This window comes from Bombus affinis, chromosome 1, assembly GCF_024516045.1.
Source record: "Bombus affinis isolate iyBomAffi1 chromosome 1, iyBomAffi1.2, whole genome shotgun sequence".
Classification (NCBI taxonomy): Eukaryota; Metazoa; Arthropoda; class Insecta; order Hymenoptera; family Apidae; genus Bombus; species Bombus affinis.
The window spans coordinates 11556256-11572337 of NC_066344.1; the positions used below are offsets into that span (position 1 = coordinate 11556256).

General features: G+C 27.2%; 4 protein-coding genes across 10 annotated transcripts; 2 read left to right on the top strand and 2 right to left on the bottom strand.

The window, feature by feature from the left end:
- Nucleotides 1-31: 31 nt before the first annotated feature.
- On the bottom strand, nucleotides 32-2264 carry LOC126917212 (uncharacterized). 3 transcript variants are annotated; one of them, XM_050723873.1, is made up of 5 exons: nucleotides 2148-2264; nucleotides 1522-1626; nucleotides 1125-1460; nucleotides 833-1042; nucleotides 32-746 (listed from the first exon to the last, which is right to left on the bottom strand). In XM_050723873.1, the coding sequence occupies exons 2-5, from the start codon at nucleotides 1621-1623 to the stop codon at nucleotides 573-575; spliced, it is 822 nt and encodes a 273-aa protein (XP_050579830.1). In that variant the 5' UTR covers nucleotides 1624-1626; nucleotides 2148-2264; the 3' UTR covers nucleotides 32-572. The 3 variants fall into 3 exon arrangements, with proteins under 3 accessions (XP_050579830.1, XP_050579828.1, XP_050579820.1); XM_050723871.1 differs by lacking the exon at nucleotides 2148-2264 and adding an exon at nucleotides 1711-2003; XM_050723863.1 differs by lacking the exon at nucleotides 2148-2264 and adding an exon at nucleotides 1708-2001.
- Nucleotides 2265-2372: 108 nt separating this feature from the next.
- On the top strand, nucleotides 2373-3640 carry LOC126917228 (SOSS complex subunit B homolog). The gene is made up of 2 exons (XM_050723888.1): nucleotides 2373-3172; nucleotides 3299-3640. The coding sequence occupies exons 1-2, from the start codon at nucleotides 2714-2716 to the stop codon at nucleotides 3533-3535; spliced, it is 696 nt and encodes a 231-aa protein (XP_050579845.1). The 5' UTR covers nucleotides 2373-2713; the 3' UTR covers nucleotides 3536-3640.
- Nucleotides 3641-4457: 817 nt separating this feature from the next.
- Nucleotides 4458-8712, top strand: LOC126917148 (solute carrier family 35 member C2). 4 transcript variants are annotated; one of them, XM_050723730.1, is made up of 8 exons: nucleotides 4459-4613; nucleotides 4684-4816; nucleotides 5046-5273; nucleotides 5346-5560; nucleotides 5647-5719; nucleotides 5787-6039; nucleotides 6144-6319; nucleotides 6434-8712. In XM_050723730.1, exons 3-8 carry the CDS (start codon nucleotides 5064-5066, stop codon nucleotides 6785-6787), a joined length of 1281 nt encoding a protein of 426 aa, XP_050579687.1. In that variant the 5' UTR covers nucleotides 4459-4613; nucleotides 4684-4816; nucleotides 5046-5063; the 3' UTR covers nucleotides 6788-8712. The 4 variants fall into 4 exon arrangements, with proteins under 4 accessions (XP_050579706.1, XP_050579687.1, XP_050579678.1 ...); XM_050723721.1 differs by having other exon boundaries at nucleotides 4459-4596; XM_050723749.1 differs by lacking the exon at nucleotides 4684-4816 and having other exon boundaries at nucleotides 4458-4596.
- LOC126916981 (protein Jumonji) lies at nucleotides 7658-16063 on the bottom strand. 2 transcript variants are annotated; one of them, XM_050723362.1, is made up of 14 exons: nucleotides 15845-16063; nucleotides 15671-15698; nucleotides 15484-15594; nucleotides 15103-15272; nucleotides 11437-15034; nucleotides 11128-11353; nucleotides 10897-11049; nucleotides 10623-10821; nucleotides 10388-10536; nucleotides 9927-10236; nucleotides 9430-9836; nucleotides 9254-9352; nucleotides 8874-9176; nucleotides 7658-8796 (listed from the first exon to the last, which is right to left on the bottom strand). In XM_050723362.1, the coding sequence occupies exons 3-14, from the start codon at nucleotides 15567-15569 to the stop codon at nucleotides 8710-8712; spliced, it is 5787 nt and encodes a 1928-aa protein (XP_050579319.1). In that variant the 5' UTR covers nucleotides 15570-15594; nucleotides 15671-15698; nucleotides 15845-16063; the 3' UTR covers nucleotides 7658-8709. The 2 variants fall into 2 exon arrangements, with proteins under 2 accessions (XP_050579319.1, XP_050579329.1); XM_050723372.1 differs by having other exon boundaries at nucleotides 15671-16063.
- Nucleotides 16064-16082: the final 19 nt, after the last annotated feature.

Consider the following 16082-nt stretch of genomic DNA (forward strand, 5'->3'; position numbering starts at 1 on the left):
ATAAAAGTTGCTATAGATACAAACAACGTAATATTTTAATTATTATATATATTTAACATAATTTGAAATAAATTTCTTTCTGTATAACACTGTTTCAATATCCATTCAGCATAAAATAGCGATCTGAGTCTTGTTCATATTTATCAAATTAATGATTATGTTTTTATTCTATTATATTATTGAACATGTAAAAGTTCTAATCACTTAGATCATCATATTGCAATTTCTATATTTTATAGCTCTACTTAATTACAAGATTTAATACATTACATATGTACAGTTTACTCGAGGACAAACATTAAACATGGACATCAAATTTTTATTACATATAATAAAAACTAAATTTATTTACACTTTCTGGTAGATATTCAGTCTATTTTAATAAATATAGTGAATATTTGAGTATTATATTAACTGTCATGGAAAATGGATAACTTGAGATTACATGTCAAATAAATAAAAATTAAAACATGTTTATGAAGAATTATAGTTTCAAACATTTTCTACTTTTATAAAGTTGTTCATTGATAATAGAATAAAAAATAATATTTAATATACTAGAGCTTACAAATTTACCAATAAAATGAATTGTGCAGAAATTCTGCAGTGGATTTATACAATGATGAAGCGCTTTGTCTTAATCCAGTCAATAATGATACAACTCCTTCTTTCTCATCTTCTTGTTCATCTTCTTCAGGTAAGTAGTCTGGCATGTCTTCAGTATCACCATTATTTCCAGTATGAATCTTATGATTAAATACATTGTTAATAAAAAAATCACAACTCATTTTAATCCTAAAATTTAGAAATTCTGCTCTGTACAAATATTTACCAATTTAACGAGATACTCTTGATTGAATTTATTTCGTGTCACCAATCTTGCTTCCATATTCTCAGAATTTTTTTGGATAGCTTCTGCAATTTGTTTGGCAGTAACATAACTTAAAGTACGCATTGTAACACGCTGATGTTCTACATCAACTACCAGAGAAACTAGTCCATTGATTCTTATTAATATTGCCTCCAACTCTGCACGAGTTTCCTATTTCATATGCATATATAATTTTTATGAAATAATAAATACATAAAATTAAAATATAAACATACTATCTGTATGTATTTACCGGTAATAAGCCTTGAACATGTAATACAATCACATGAGTCTTTAACTTTTTAGGCTCTATTACTCTTTTACATCTGCTACGTAAATTATATATTGGTGGTTTCATTCTTTCTATGTCATCTTTTATACATTGTGCTCGTTTAGATATCTTTGGTTTATCTATATTGTACTTATTTATAATTGCATCCAAGGCTTCACGAACTCCAAAAGTAGAGGTTATGTGTACATAATTATCCACGTTTTTAACAAATAACTCCAAAATATCTAAACTCAAATTAACAATCTCAAAATCGGGTACTTCTAAGACATACGCTACATACGACAAAACTGTTTTATCCTAAAATCAGTAATCCTTGTTATAAAAATAAAGTATAAACAAATTTTGAAAAATTTCCTACCTTCAAAATTGTATCATGATTTGCAAAATCATTTGCCAATTTTTTATATGTTTCGAGGGTAACTTTCAATTCTTTCGGATCCAGAGATTCGTCCACGTCCATTATCTAAAAGTATAATGTTGACATTAGCTTTAACATTAGCTTCTTAAACTAATATTGTCATAACAAAAAGAAGTTCAATATTACTACTTATGATTATCTCCCTGGATTAACATTGATAGGCATTCAAAAATAAGCAGATCTTTAAAAATATTTTTATTTCTTGAATAATTATCGAGTGGAACACAAACTTCGTAGTAGTAGAATGCGTTTACCTAACTTGCTAACTGATATGACAAATTTCAGGGAATAGATTTTGAATCTTTTACTAGGTAAATTTCATAGATCTACAGTTAAATTACATTCTACATATTGTTAAATGAAAAATAATTTCGTTTACAATTCAGTCGCAATTTTTCAACAGACTATATTAATCTTTAAAAATCATAACGTAATCGACATAACATAAAGTTTCAATTGAAAGGATTTAAATATAATTTTCATATATAACAAACAATGTGTATACTTTGTATAGTAGTAAAATTGTTCTGTTTTATCATTATAAAAGAATAAACTAAAGTGCATACATTTAATGTATACGTAAATTCTATATGCAGTTGCTACGTATATATGTATACAAGTTGTGTATAGATAATCATGTATTTGCATATATGCATATAATACATATATATGTATGTTTCGAATAGATGTATCAGTTTTACCCTACGTAGTAATAACAGACATTCATGTTACAACCAGCTGCTGCCAGATTATTTCGATGACGCGCATATTATAGGACAGTAGCGAAACTAGTGTCTATATGACGTACGAAAATAAGATGGCCGACATTCATTCTACCAGCTACCAACAGCATAACACCCGTATTACCTTTCTAATGAACTTCTTTCTTACTTTACGCAACCAAATATTTTAAACATTCATTAGTGTCATTCTAAGTACTGGTAGAAAGAAATTGATGTAGTTATACGATATCGAACAACACATTGAAGATAATAGGGAAGTTAAATTAAATAATACGTAAAGTAACAAAGTATATCTGACGTATTTTCAAATATAGATAATTATTCGTAATACATATAGGTAATTATTCGTAAAGAGTGCTAGTGTAAAGTGCATATTGATTGTCAAAACAATGGAATACGTATTGATAAAAGACATACGGCCGGGTCAAAAAAACATTAATGTAGTGTTTATTGTTCTGGAAGTTGGTCATCCTACCATTACCAAAGAAAACCGCGAAGTTCGAACGTTTAAAGTGGCAGACAGTACAGCATGCATGAATGTTTCAATTTGGGACGAACCTGGACAGCTTTTAGTACCAGGGGATATTGTAAGATTAACAAAAGGTTATGCTTCTGTTTGGAGACAATGCTTAACTCTGTATTCTGGAAAAAATGGAGACATACAAAAAATTGGTGAATTTTGTATGGTAATAAATGAACAGTTAAACATGAGTGAACCAAATCCTGCTTTGGCGCAACAAATGATTAACCAAAGTGGTTCTGGTCCACCTGGTAGTAATGTAAACAATACTATTACAAATAATGGTAATGCAAATAATATCACTGGCCAATCTGGAAGGCAACCATTGGTATATTGTGCAATATATTCATTGCTTTTAATTAGATATTAATAATAGATTTATTTCTAATTTTACAAATAGTGTAGCTATTTTTAGTGCTTTTATTAATATTAGTATTAATTTATTTTATCATAGGCAATTCAAAGTAATTCAACAACACCTGCTAGTGGTACTTCTGGTAGTTCAACAACAACAAAGAGTGGAAACAATAATAATAATAGCACTGGTGGAAATAGTGGCAATACTTCAGGACTCCCAGGAGGATCTGCAAGATATTCTGGTGATTCAACAACAAAAACATCTGTTACAACAAAAACTAATTCTCGTGGTCGTGGAGGATACAGAAATGGTGGACGCAGTGATCGTAGATAACATATAAATAAGAAGTGGTTAATTATATATGTGTAATAAAAATATGCAATTGGTTATATAATATTTAGGATAACTGTAATATACTGTTTTTTTAATAATCCTGTATATGTGTATTCATGAATTAATGTATACGATAGATTTGTCTTAGAATATAACATCATGAATTGAAGACAATCCAATTAAGTAGAATAGATGAAAAATATTATTACCAATGAATTAATTTTAATTCATATATTTAGAATCATTGAATTTTGTACATTTCTTAATTTAAATCTGGAGCTTGTCTTCAAATCATAGTAAAAGTATCAAATTTCTCTTACTCTGATAAATGAATGTAATATATATATAAAGTATATAATATCTGCATTTAACTGATAAATAATTTTATTTGCTAATTTTTTAAAATATATTTTATAAAATAAAGAATAATAATATGTATAAATTTAATTTACACTGAGTAAATAAGGATAAAATAATTTTGAAAAATATTCAATCTATATACAAAACATTTAATATAAAACATATTTGAATTTATTATATGATGTTGTTACTCAGTGTAAATATACATTAAAATAAAAATATGTGATTATTGACTTTGTATATTTTCATCAGAAGCGTTAAATAGAAAACTAAATATGTACAGTATTTATTACTACTTATAACTATCAATTTAACTATCAATTATTTTGTGTACATTGACCCTATTTTTATTTAATATTTATATTTTGTACATAATTAAATTAAATTTTTATAACATTAAAATTGGTGTCAATTTTTTAAATAATGGATGTGCCAGATAATAAATAACCCAATTATTAAAAAGTAAGAATATATTAAGTATTTGTGTTTACTTTAAAGTCAATGTTTTTAAAAAAACTCAGCCAAAGTATAGATAATTCTACAAATAAGTTTACCACCATAAGAAATTTCAAAATGATACGAAGATTACTGTGATAATATGCATTTATCAGATTGTGATATGTCACATTTTTGTCTACTATAATTTTTAGGTTATGTTTATACATGACTTCACGTTTATGTATATCGTATGTCACATCGAAGTAAGTGATAACGATATGTATGTACTTTAATTTTGTTTTCTTTCTAATGTTCTCACTTGTAATTTTAAATACATTATAAATTTACAGAATGAATGTGAATTCTGTCGTCATTGTTACACAATTATTTCTTTTGTTAAACATATAACTTAAAATAACAGATGTCTAAGTTAGACATAACAATTTATGAATACTTTTTATGTATTTAAAGAATTTGAAGACGGTACGTTTAACATATTTGTTATAACATTCGGTTATATTTTACTACATTGCATAATGTTATCATAAATCGTAAATCTTAAAAGTGTTATTGATTTAAAATAAGAATTGTATTCTGCAAATACCATTTAATAATTCACTGTTTCTTATGTTTAACTGTGTTATGTAGTAAATGAATATATTATTTATACACTTTTAATACTATATTTAATATTGTAAATTTGTAATTACAGATTATTTTTTTCTGAAGTATGACAAGATCACATATAAAATATCAAATTGCGAAAGATACAGATGATACATCAGATTATTTTCTCGAACCGGTCCAAGAGTTTCCAAATGTGTCCAAAAAAGAAGTATCTTTTTGGAAAAAATCTTTTCAAATTATCATATTAATTCTGTGCTATTTTGTGTTGTCTGTAGGTTTAACTTTTTATGTACAATGGCTTTATAATACATATGTAAGTGAAGATATCTGTGATTTATAAAAGTTTATTATTTGATTTTATTTTATATATGCACTCATTTTTTAGGGATTTCATTTTCCACTTGTTGTGGTGATATGTCACTTATTAATAAAATTTTTGTTTTCTGCTTCAATAAGATGTATTAAAACATGTTGGAAGAAACAAGAACAATTAAAACTTCCTTTACAAAGCATAATAGGAATGGTTATGCCAATTGGCATAGCTAGTGGCCTTGATATAGGTCTATCAAATTGGGCAATTTCATTAATTACTATGTCATTGTATGTATTTATTATTCTACATTAAGAACAAAATAAAATATATTTACGACTTTGTGATAGTATTAATGAATTATATTGTTATTTAGATATACTATGACAAAATCAACTTCTATTATTTTTATTCTTGGATTTGCACTCTTTTTGAAGTTGGAGAAAAAGGTAGTAATATTAATTTCCTATATGAATGCTTCAAATATAATATATTAAAGAAATAATTTTGTTATAGTCTTGGACATTATCATGTATTGTAGTAATGATATCAGGAGGTTTATTTATGTTTACCTATAAATCAACACAATTTGAAGTTTTCGGATTTGTAATTTGCCTCTTAGCATCATTTTTAAGTGGTATTCGGTGGACTATGACACAACTAGTTATGCAAAAATCTAAACTTGGAATTGAAAGTCCAATTGACATGATGTACTATATGCAGTTATGGATGTTATTACCTATTGTACCAGTGATGATATGGTTTGAAGGTATATATATGTAAGATGTACAGCTATATTCTTTTTTTAAATTGTATATGTAAATATTATGTTACTGTGTTTTTGAAAAGGGTGAAAAAATATATTATTTTTAGGATCTCATCTATACAATAGTTTTAAAAATACAGATTGGAATGATGTTCAAACTATTACAATGACTACAATTACTGTATTTGGAAGTGCTATTATAGCTTTCCATATGGAAGTTATGGAATTTTTAGTTGTTACATATACTTCTAGTCTTACACTTTCAATTATTGGCATAATTAAGGTAAATTAACTACATATAAGAATAACATAATATTATATAACTTTACTGAATATTGGAATATACAAGTAAAATATCAATATTTGGGTAAAAATCTTTAAATTATTGTCTTTCTAGGAAATATTTATTTTAATCTTGGCTGTTGAATGGGAAGGTGATCAAATGAGTCATCTTAATTTTGTAGGATTGTTAATGTGCCTTTGTGGAATCACAATTCATACGATACAAAAAGCATTATCCAATAGGAACAAAAAAGCTGAATATTTGGAATTACAAGTAAATTCTCTTTCAAGTAATAATTTTAAAAGTGAAGAGGTAATCGATACAAATTTACCTTTGTTAACTCAAAAATCGACATCGTTAACAAATCTTTTAAACGCGGAATTCAGTTCAGACGAAGATGATCCAGTTAAACATGGTGAGAATTCTACTCAGATACTATCTAATATATTGCAACGTAGGGAACAGTAAAGTCTAAACTTTAACATTGATATACAAGGACATAAAATTTATTTATTCTGAAAAGTCATTCCATATCTAATTATATACTATTTCCCGCATTTTATATATATTTTTACACCTCAATTTAATTATTAAATTTATAATCCTTAATTTTCAATGAAAATGTTAATAATTGTAATGTATGCCCTATTTTTAAGGATATAATTTATGCATGTAAAATTATGTATAAATTTATTTTTTTAATATTATTTCGAAAAACAAACAAATTTTTGTTTAAACACTTAAAAACTTAGAGTGCAAATAATATACATATATAAAACAAAGTACATATATGTATAGTAAATAACTTTAAAAGAAAATTTATTTTATAATTATTTACTTACAGTCTGTGTTATTAGTTCCTTGCTTAAATATAGCATAACTATACTTTATTATTTAGTAGTATTTTTCGCATTTGATCTTATTTATGTTATATACATATATTTATATACAAATAACAAGACTTCCAGAAATACACAGCATAATAATAGATGATAATGTAAACATTGAAAAACTATGCACATTTTATAAATTATTATTAATTTAAAAAAAGGTATATCTAATTAACAACTTTTTAATCAAAATTTGTGTGAACATCCATTATTGTTATTTAATATTATTCTTATAATATTATAAGGACAAATATACAAAAACGTTGCAATAGACAAAGACATTATTAATTTTTTATATTCATAAATCGTATTTTATGTAATTTGATATTAATATTATACAAATTAATTATACAGTATAAAAACAATGCTTCATGTAATTATGTAATTTTATGGTAATTTATTTGATTTTATGATATACATGTTAATTTGCATAAGGATAATAATAATGTATTTTGTCAAAGAAATTTATTTAATATGTATGTTCTCATATTGAGAATGTTATAATTTTTATTTTATAATCTTAAAGTATTCATAATAAACTTTGTATACATAAGTATGCTATTATATGTTATTATTTATTTGATTCTTAAATAAGTTCTATGGAATTCGTCTATTGTAAGAAATATTTAATAAGATCATATTTCTATAACTCTGTAAACTATTGAAACATAGTTTATATATTCATACACCTTATATTTATAATTATAATATACGAGAATAAAATGCAAAAAATATGTTTTGGTATCGTACTTGCAATTAGAAGTACGATTTACATATGGTAAAAGTAATCTTTTTATTTTGAAACTTAGGGATTTCATTAGAGGTTCACATTAAATTATTTAATTTTTTTTAATAGTATACTAATACTAATAATGAAGTTGATTCGCTTTAAAATTACGAAACAAATTTTTTTATACAATTGTATTATTATGAGAAAAATAATAAATATGATATATATATATATATATATATATATATATATATATATATATATGTCGGAGATGAAAGAACACCGGAACCTTCCCTTTGGAACTTTGGGAAGATCCCTTAGTACTGTAATCTAGATTCCACCACAGCCGTATTAAGAAACTGTTGTCATTCCACTCTTCCGTACGATCTTAACGACGATCCAAGTAATTCTCAGGTACGTAGTGCTTGCTCTGTGTGGCAACCCGAGTATAACTTAGACTCTCACGAAGTATACAAGTTCGACATCCCGTTGACCGCGGTTACGTTCGGCGACTGGTTGTCACCTCGAGCCCGAGCTCACTATCATAAATCTCAAATAAGTACAGTCGGATCGAATGACAACAGTTTCTGAATACGGCTATGGTGGAATCTAGATTACAGTACTAAGGGGTCTTCCCAAAGTTCCAAAGGGAAGGTTCCGGTGTTCTTTCATCTCCGACATATATATAAAACAAAATTCTGTAATTATTATTAGATAGATTAATAAATAATTGTTATGTATGTAATTTAATAAATAACTTTGTAAACCCCTTACTTTGTTTGTTTCATTTGATTAGTCTTTTTAGATTTGGCTTCAATTCTTTCTTCTAGTTTATGGATCAAATCATTTAATTCCTCCTATTACGAAGATAAAAATTATCTTAAATAGAATTATTATTTATAAAAGCCACTTGAGCTAAAAAAAACATATTTACCTCGTTGTATGTGTACATTAGAGTACAATGTTTTAAAATTTGTTTCTTTCTATTAAATAATTGCAATGCATGTGGTAAACAGTAAACACTGTCATCTTGTGAATTACTCACTAATGAAACAAACAAATTAGCTCTACAAGTTTCACATTCAAAGTCACCATCATCTTCTTTCACTTTTTTTCCTTTTTTTCGTTTTCCACTATCTGGTAAAGGTAATCTTTCTGTGTTTATGAGACCTACTGATTCTAATTGTTTACGATAACTTATTTCTTTTTCACGAATTTTAATTACACTTGCTAGAATCTGCAAATATAATTATTTATAAATCATTTATGTAGTTTTACATTTTTTATCTCATAATTATTAACTCTCATATTTACCTGTTTTAATACTTCTATATGAGATCTAGAGTCATTAATAATATTAAATAATAATCTTTCAAATGAAAAGATTGATGGTTCACAACTATCTTGTATATCCTATAATAATTATTAAAAATTATTTTGCCATTCTATAAAATATGTAAAATAAAAATAGAGGAATGTTATTCACTTACTTTAAATACTTGTTCAGCAGTTTCTAACCAGGATGGTTGTGCAAAGTAAACACTTTCAGATACTACATAACCAGTGCATATACTTGATGTAAATGCTTTAGGAAATACAACTATAAATTGCCCTGGTTCCTGAACAGTCTGGCAAAGTGATACTCCGTTACTAACCAATAATTCTGGAGGAACCATTGCTGTATCTGATGGCAGCCATATAGTTTTATTTTTACAATATCGTGGAACCATTTTTGAAAGAGCCTCTCTAAAGTTATTGTTGTGTTCGTCGGGTATACCATACCAAATTTTCTTAGCACCAGTATGCAAATATTCTATCCAAGGAAGACCATGAGGATCACGGTACCAACAACATGCACTAAATAACATACCCACATGAAGTGTTGGTACAGTCACACCTACAAATAAAATTAAAACGGTTATAAATAAGGAAATATCAATTTATAACAAATGTTTTAATTATAGAAATTTAAAAAAATGTTTTATACCCATTATAGGACCTAAAGCTCTCAGTACTGAGCCAGCGTTATTGGTAAGTACTTTAAGATTCCATGGATGTCTTGCGAACGGGCTATTTTTAGCAACCGAAAATCCAAAACCGCGTCCACTTGAATCAATGCTTGCAGCATGTACACAAACATGTCTCTTCCTTTCTGCAACATGTTTCCAAAATGCACTTTCAACCTCATCAGCAGAAGCGCCTTCTGTTTCGTTTCCAGATCGCTGATTTTCACCAAACCACATACGTTGTGTGTTTCGTGCAATACGATAAAAAGCGTTTAAAGGCATGTTTCTACCCTGTAAAATTGTATATTTATATATACAATATTATATATGCAATATTTATATATACAATATTATATATACAATATTTATATATACAATATATTATATAAATCATGAAGAACTGAAAATTATATAGTTATGATTATAATTTTAGAATTCTCACTTTAACGATGCATTCCTCAATTTCGTCAGAACTATCGTCATCATCATCTTCTTCATTTTCACTTATTGGTGCATTTTGTCTTTGTAAAACTCTACTTTCTCTTTTCATCCACTCAGATTCGACTTCATCGAATAATTTACCTCGTTCCTCTAAATCGCATTATTTTGTTGATAAATAATTTTAAAATATTATAGTTTCTTATATTAGTACATTTTCTATATTTATGCACAAATACCTGGAGATAATGTATCATATGGTAATAAGTATTTGCAGTAAATGTCATCCAATTTGGTTACACGATCTTGAGCAGATTTTGGTATTTTCATCCCATCAGCTACTTTCTGCCACTTTTTCTTTTCAATTACTTCTTTTAATCCGCCTAAACTTTGAACTGTTTGATATAAATGAGGCAAATCAACTTCCATACCACCAATCTATAAAAAAGAAAAAAATTGGAATAATAAACATACTAAAGAGAATAGAAAGAAATCATAAATATAAAACTGTACCCAAGGTGGATGAGTTAATGTTATGCTTTGTGTAGCTAAATATTTCTTTATAGCCATCATTTCTTTCACATTGGGACCCCATCTATGTAACATACGATGCACATATTGATTGTAAGCAGTAAACCTCATATCATCTGATACTTTGCATTCCGGCTAAAATAGAGAAAAAAATGTATTTATATTTCATAAATATATACATTTAATTATGCAACAGCTTTTAACGAATATTACTTTAAAATTAGGTGGTGGTACAACTCTGCATATTCCAAATTTCTCTGCAATTGGCCTTATTTTGTCTATGTATTCTAAAGGATCTTGGAAATCTTTTTCAGTAGGATGAAATGTTGGAGCTTCAACTAATCGTGCTTCATTATTTTCATCTTTTGCACTTGGAAATGTTACATTATTGACAGGAGAATAAATTTCAGAAGCCTTCTGTTTTGCTTTGATCTGGCATCTAAAATTTTTGAAATACATAATAATGTATTTAATAAAGTGAAAAGTGAAGCTGCAATTCTTGCTACGTTCAAGTTGTATTACCTTTTCCCATTCTTATTTGAATCAATTGAGGTTTTTCTTTCTCTAGGAGTTTTTGGAGATTTTGGCAATTTTTCAGTTCCTATATTTAATCCAGTTCCAATATTTTGTCTATTTGCAATTTGTACTATGGTTTCATTTTTATTTGGAGTAGATGGTTGAAGTTCAGAATTAGATGTAGTAACAGTTGATGCTGTACTTGAAGAAGTAGATGGTATTGAATGATCAGTTGTTATTAGAGTAGAATTAGGTGGAGTACGAGTTGTAGGCTGTACTGTTCCTACAGGAGGACAACGTGCAATTGATGATGGAGGTTTAGTAACCAATTTTGCTCTTAAAAGAACTTTTTGATTAGGACCATTTGGTCCTTCAGTACCGAGTTTTACAGCTACACCTTGAATTAATTGCTGTCCTTGAACTAAATTTGGTCCATTCCTTGTGACAGCTTGTAAAGGTATGTAAAACAGTTGACCATCATTTTCATCATCATTTTCATTGTTGCTTTCAGTCTGAGTAGATATCTCTGTGCTTTTTTGTTGATTTGTATCACTTTCTCCAATCTGCTTTTGTGTTTGTGCATTATCATCAAGATTTACTTGTACAGCTATTGAAGTACTACAATTTACATTACTCCAAGTTGTTGTTAATTTATCTAATGGTAAAACTTGTATATTAGCCAAAGTTGCAAAATTTTTTGGTAATTCAAATTTGTTTACACTTAATGTTGTATTTGATATATTTTTTATTTCTACTATTTCATTTTCATTTTTTGCAGAATTATTGATGGAATTTTCTTTAAATATTGTCATTTCACAATTATCTTTTATTATTCTTTCTACATTTTTATTTGCTTCACTCACAGATTTATTTATGTTATTTTCGGATTTATTTGCATTATTGAGAAATTTATTTGTATTATTTTCAGATTTATTTGCAGCGTTATCAAATTTATTTGAATTATTTTCAGATTTAGTTGCATCCGTCTGGGATAGATTATGAATCACGTTTGATTTATTAGATTCTCGAGCTTTACGTCTAAAAGGAGTACTAACAGGGATTTCTGTGTCACTTTCAAATGCATAAACACTGCTTTCATTTTCTGGAGAAAATGCATTTGCATTAGGAGTTACTGTTTTACGTTCTTTAACTTTTGGTAAAAAGGGTTTTCTTGGTTGAAATATGGTTTTCTTCTCTGTTGATATCTTTTTTTCGTTAGAACTATCTGTAGAATTTTGATCAGGTTTCAGTGCACTATCACCTTCTTCCCCAGAACATGAGTCTTTATTTGGCTTTATGTTCTGCCCTTTGTTAATATCTTTTAAATTTGTATTCTGTTTGTTAATATTAATATTAATATTAGAAAACTCATTCTGCTGTTTTATATCAGATTGTAATTCTCCTGTTATAATGGGAGCATATTTATTATATGTATTTATGCGATCTTTTACATTAGCCTTCTCTGCTAATTTAGAAAGTGTAACATTAACTGGTCTTACCAAATGTTGAATTTTTGTTGAAATTGATAAATGTGATACATCAGTCTTCTTTTCACAAACATCATATTTAAAAGTAGACACATTTTCCATTTCTAACTTACTTTCCTCTTTAGCAAATGAGCTTTCATTTAACCATTTTTCAATTTGTTCAGTCGACATATTTACTTTCTCTTTCCTTACATGCAATGTTGATAAAGACATATCTATAACATTTGAGGATGAAATCTCTGTTTTATGATGACATTCTTTTTCAGTATTTGTTGATATTTCTTGCTCTATTTCATCAGATATTAAATCAGGTAACTCTGATTTATCTTTTTCAGATTTTTGAAGATGCTGACTATATGGTATATTTAATACTGGTGGAGAATTTATGCTTAGTAAAGGTTCATTACTCGACAATTCCTTATCTACCTCTTTATTAGCTACATATGAATTTTGTTCATTTTCTATTTTAGCTGTTTCTAATTTATCACTGGTCTTTTTCGTGGTCAGAAGATTAACATTAACATGTGTTTGACAAGAGTTTAATACTTTGGATATTGCTTTCTTCGTAAATCCCCGAAAAGATTCTTCGTCGTCTGATATTTTTGAAAGGTCGGTTTTTACAAAATTTTCATTTAAAGACTGCTCAATTTTATTCTCAATATCTTGATTGTTATTTTTATTAACAATCTCCTTTTGTACATTATCATCTTTCTTTCTTTTTAATTTATTGAGCAACATTCCTAATGTCTCTTCATCAGAATCTGTACTTTCAAATTCAGTATCCTTTAATTCCTTTTGCTTTAGTCCATTACCTTTTTCAGGTAATGATTTAGTAGAGCTTTGTTCTCGTTTACGTTTAGTTACAAATTTTTCTTTATTAAATTTTGCATTATTTTGAACTTGACATTTTGATTTAATACTTATATTATTTTGAATCTCCATTCTTGTAGTTATATTTTTAGTAGAAGATCTAAGATAGCGACTTACAGGTTTATTTAATTTTCCTAAACTTCTTCTTGTAACAGGTCTTGTATTACTGGTACCATTAGAACTTACAGATTCTTCATCACTATCAATTTCACAATACTTGTGAACTCTTATTAATCTTTTACTTTTAAAAGCAATTTTATTAGTTTTGGTCTTATCCAATCGTTTATTTGATGTATTATGAATAGAAGTAATTTTATTATCTTTATTTTTAGCAGTTGTTTTTGTAACAGATTGTTTTACTTTAGTTTTGATTTCATTTTCTGGTTGAGTAGTTTTACGTGTATTTGGTAATTCTGGAAAACTGTCCATAGAAACATTATCATCATTTTCTAAATCAGGACTTACGAGTTTCCGTCCAAGAATTTCCATATATACAGCAGCTGCTTCTTTAGTTTTCCTTGTTGGTCTCCTACAAAGATTTTTTGGGGAAATTGTGCCACTATGAGAACGTGTAATTCTTCTCATTTCAGATTTACTTCTTGTACATATGTTTTTTTGCACAGTCTTTTGAATTGTACGTTTCATCTGTGGTGCTGATTTTTCCGAAGGACCTTCTTCTTCTTCTTCAGATGTAGAATCAGAATTTGATGTATCACTATTCTTTTGTTTTACTATAACTTTCTTCTTTGGTTTAGATGGTACAGGTTTAACTTTTGAAGGACCTGTTTTTGTTTTATCTGCAAGCACACTACTTCGTAAACCAAGTCTCTTAGTTTCAATTCTTGGTAAAAATTTTCTGGGTGCTAACTTGTTTACAGATTTTAATAACGTTCGTTCTGTACAAGATCTTGTTCTCATAACACATGATGTTTTAAATTTATTTTTGATTCTTTGTTTAGCAAGACGCTGTTCTTGATATTTCTTTTTGAGTGCTTGTACTGTAGATGTAGTACTTTTAAATGTTGTAATATTTTTCTGTATTGTATTTGAGACTTTCTTCTTGTCAGTAATAATAGGTTTCACTTTTGTGATACTTTTCTGACTTGAATCTGGTTTTTGATTTTCAATAGATGTACTAGTTGAAGATATAGTTTTATCTGTTGCTATACGTGCTGGCTTAGTATCTAGCTTTTCTTTTTTACTTCCAACATTGAAAAAATTTAAGCTTGGAGGTAAAATTGGAGTTCCTATATAAAGATTCGAATTAATTATTGATACATAAAATTAATTAAATATGAAGTAAAATTTTAAAAACCTCTAAAGCACAAAAATGTTAAGAAGTCTTCTGTATTTGGTCGTTTGTGAGTTATTAATTCTGTTATAACTGCTGGTTTAGTCTTTTCTTTATCCTTGATTGGAGTATGTGAAGGATTGAAAACTGTTGTTGCACCTTGTGCAAATTTTCTTTGTGCATGTACTTTGGTCCTACGATAAACAATATATGTAAAAAATAAATAATAAAAATAAAAGCTATATTATATCATAATTATATAAAATTCTTTTTAAATCATTTAAAGAATATAATTATCTTAAACATATTTGCACATCTTCAAATTCATATATTGCACAAAAAATGTATATTAACTAGTCTATAACAAAGTACTCATTAGTTATGTTAAAATGTTTATTTATTTACCTCTTTGGAGATTCGGAGAGTGGCTCCATAAGATCCACCAAATCTCCTTCTTTCCTTTTTCTTTTATCATTTCGACTTAACACCATTTTGCAATTTTATTAAAAAATACTTCTGTCAAAAACAACCACAAAAATTTGATACAGAAATATGTTCATTAATACTTGATTACAGAAAATTAAACTATTACCTGATCAATATCTTCATTTTTACAAAAACTAGAAAAATAAGAAGTTAAAAAATATTTAGAAACGTTACATTATATAAAATGAGATACGAGTATTGTTACAAATAACAAACATTTAATATAAAAAAATTCAATAAGAAAAAATATAAAATTTAAGAATTTATGTTCTTCTATAACCTTTTAATGCTTCAGAGTATTTTTCATTTAAATTAGATAATTAAGAATTGATAATGCATAAAACCACCTAACATCTGTTCTTTACACTGAGCGAACGATTGTTTATTGTGTCAAATAAGATTAAATACCACGCTCTGATCTATGATGTAGATATACATAGATATGCACTATAAAATGATATTGATTTCTCAAGACTTATCCACATTGCATGTACCGCATTGTGTTGAACATAGTACGG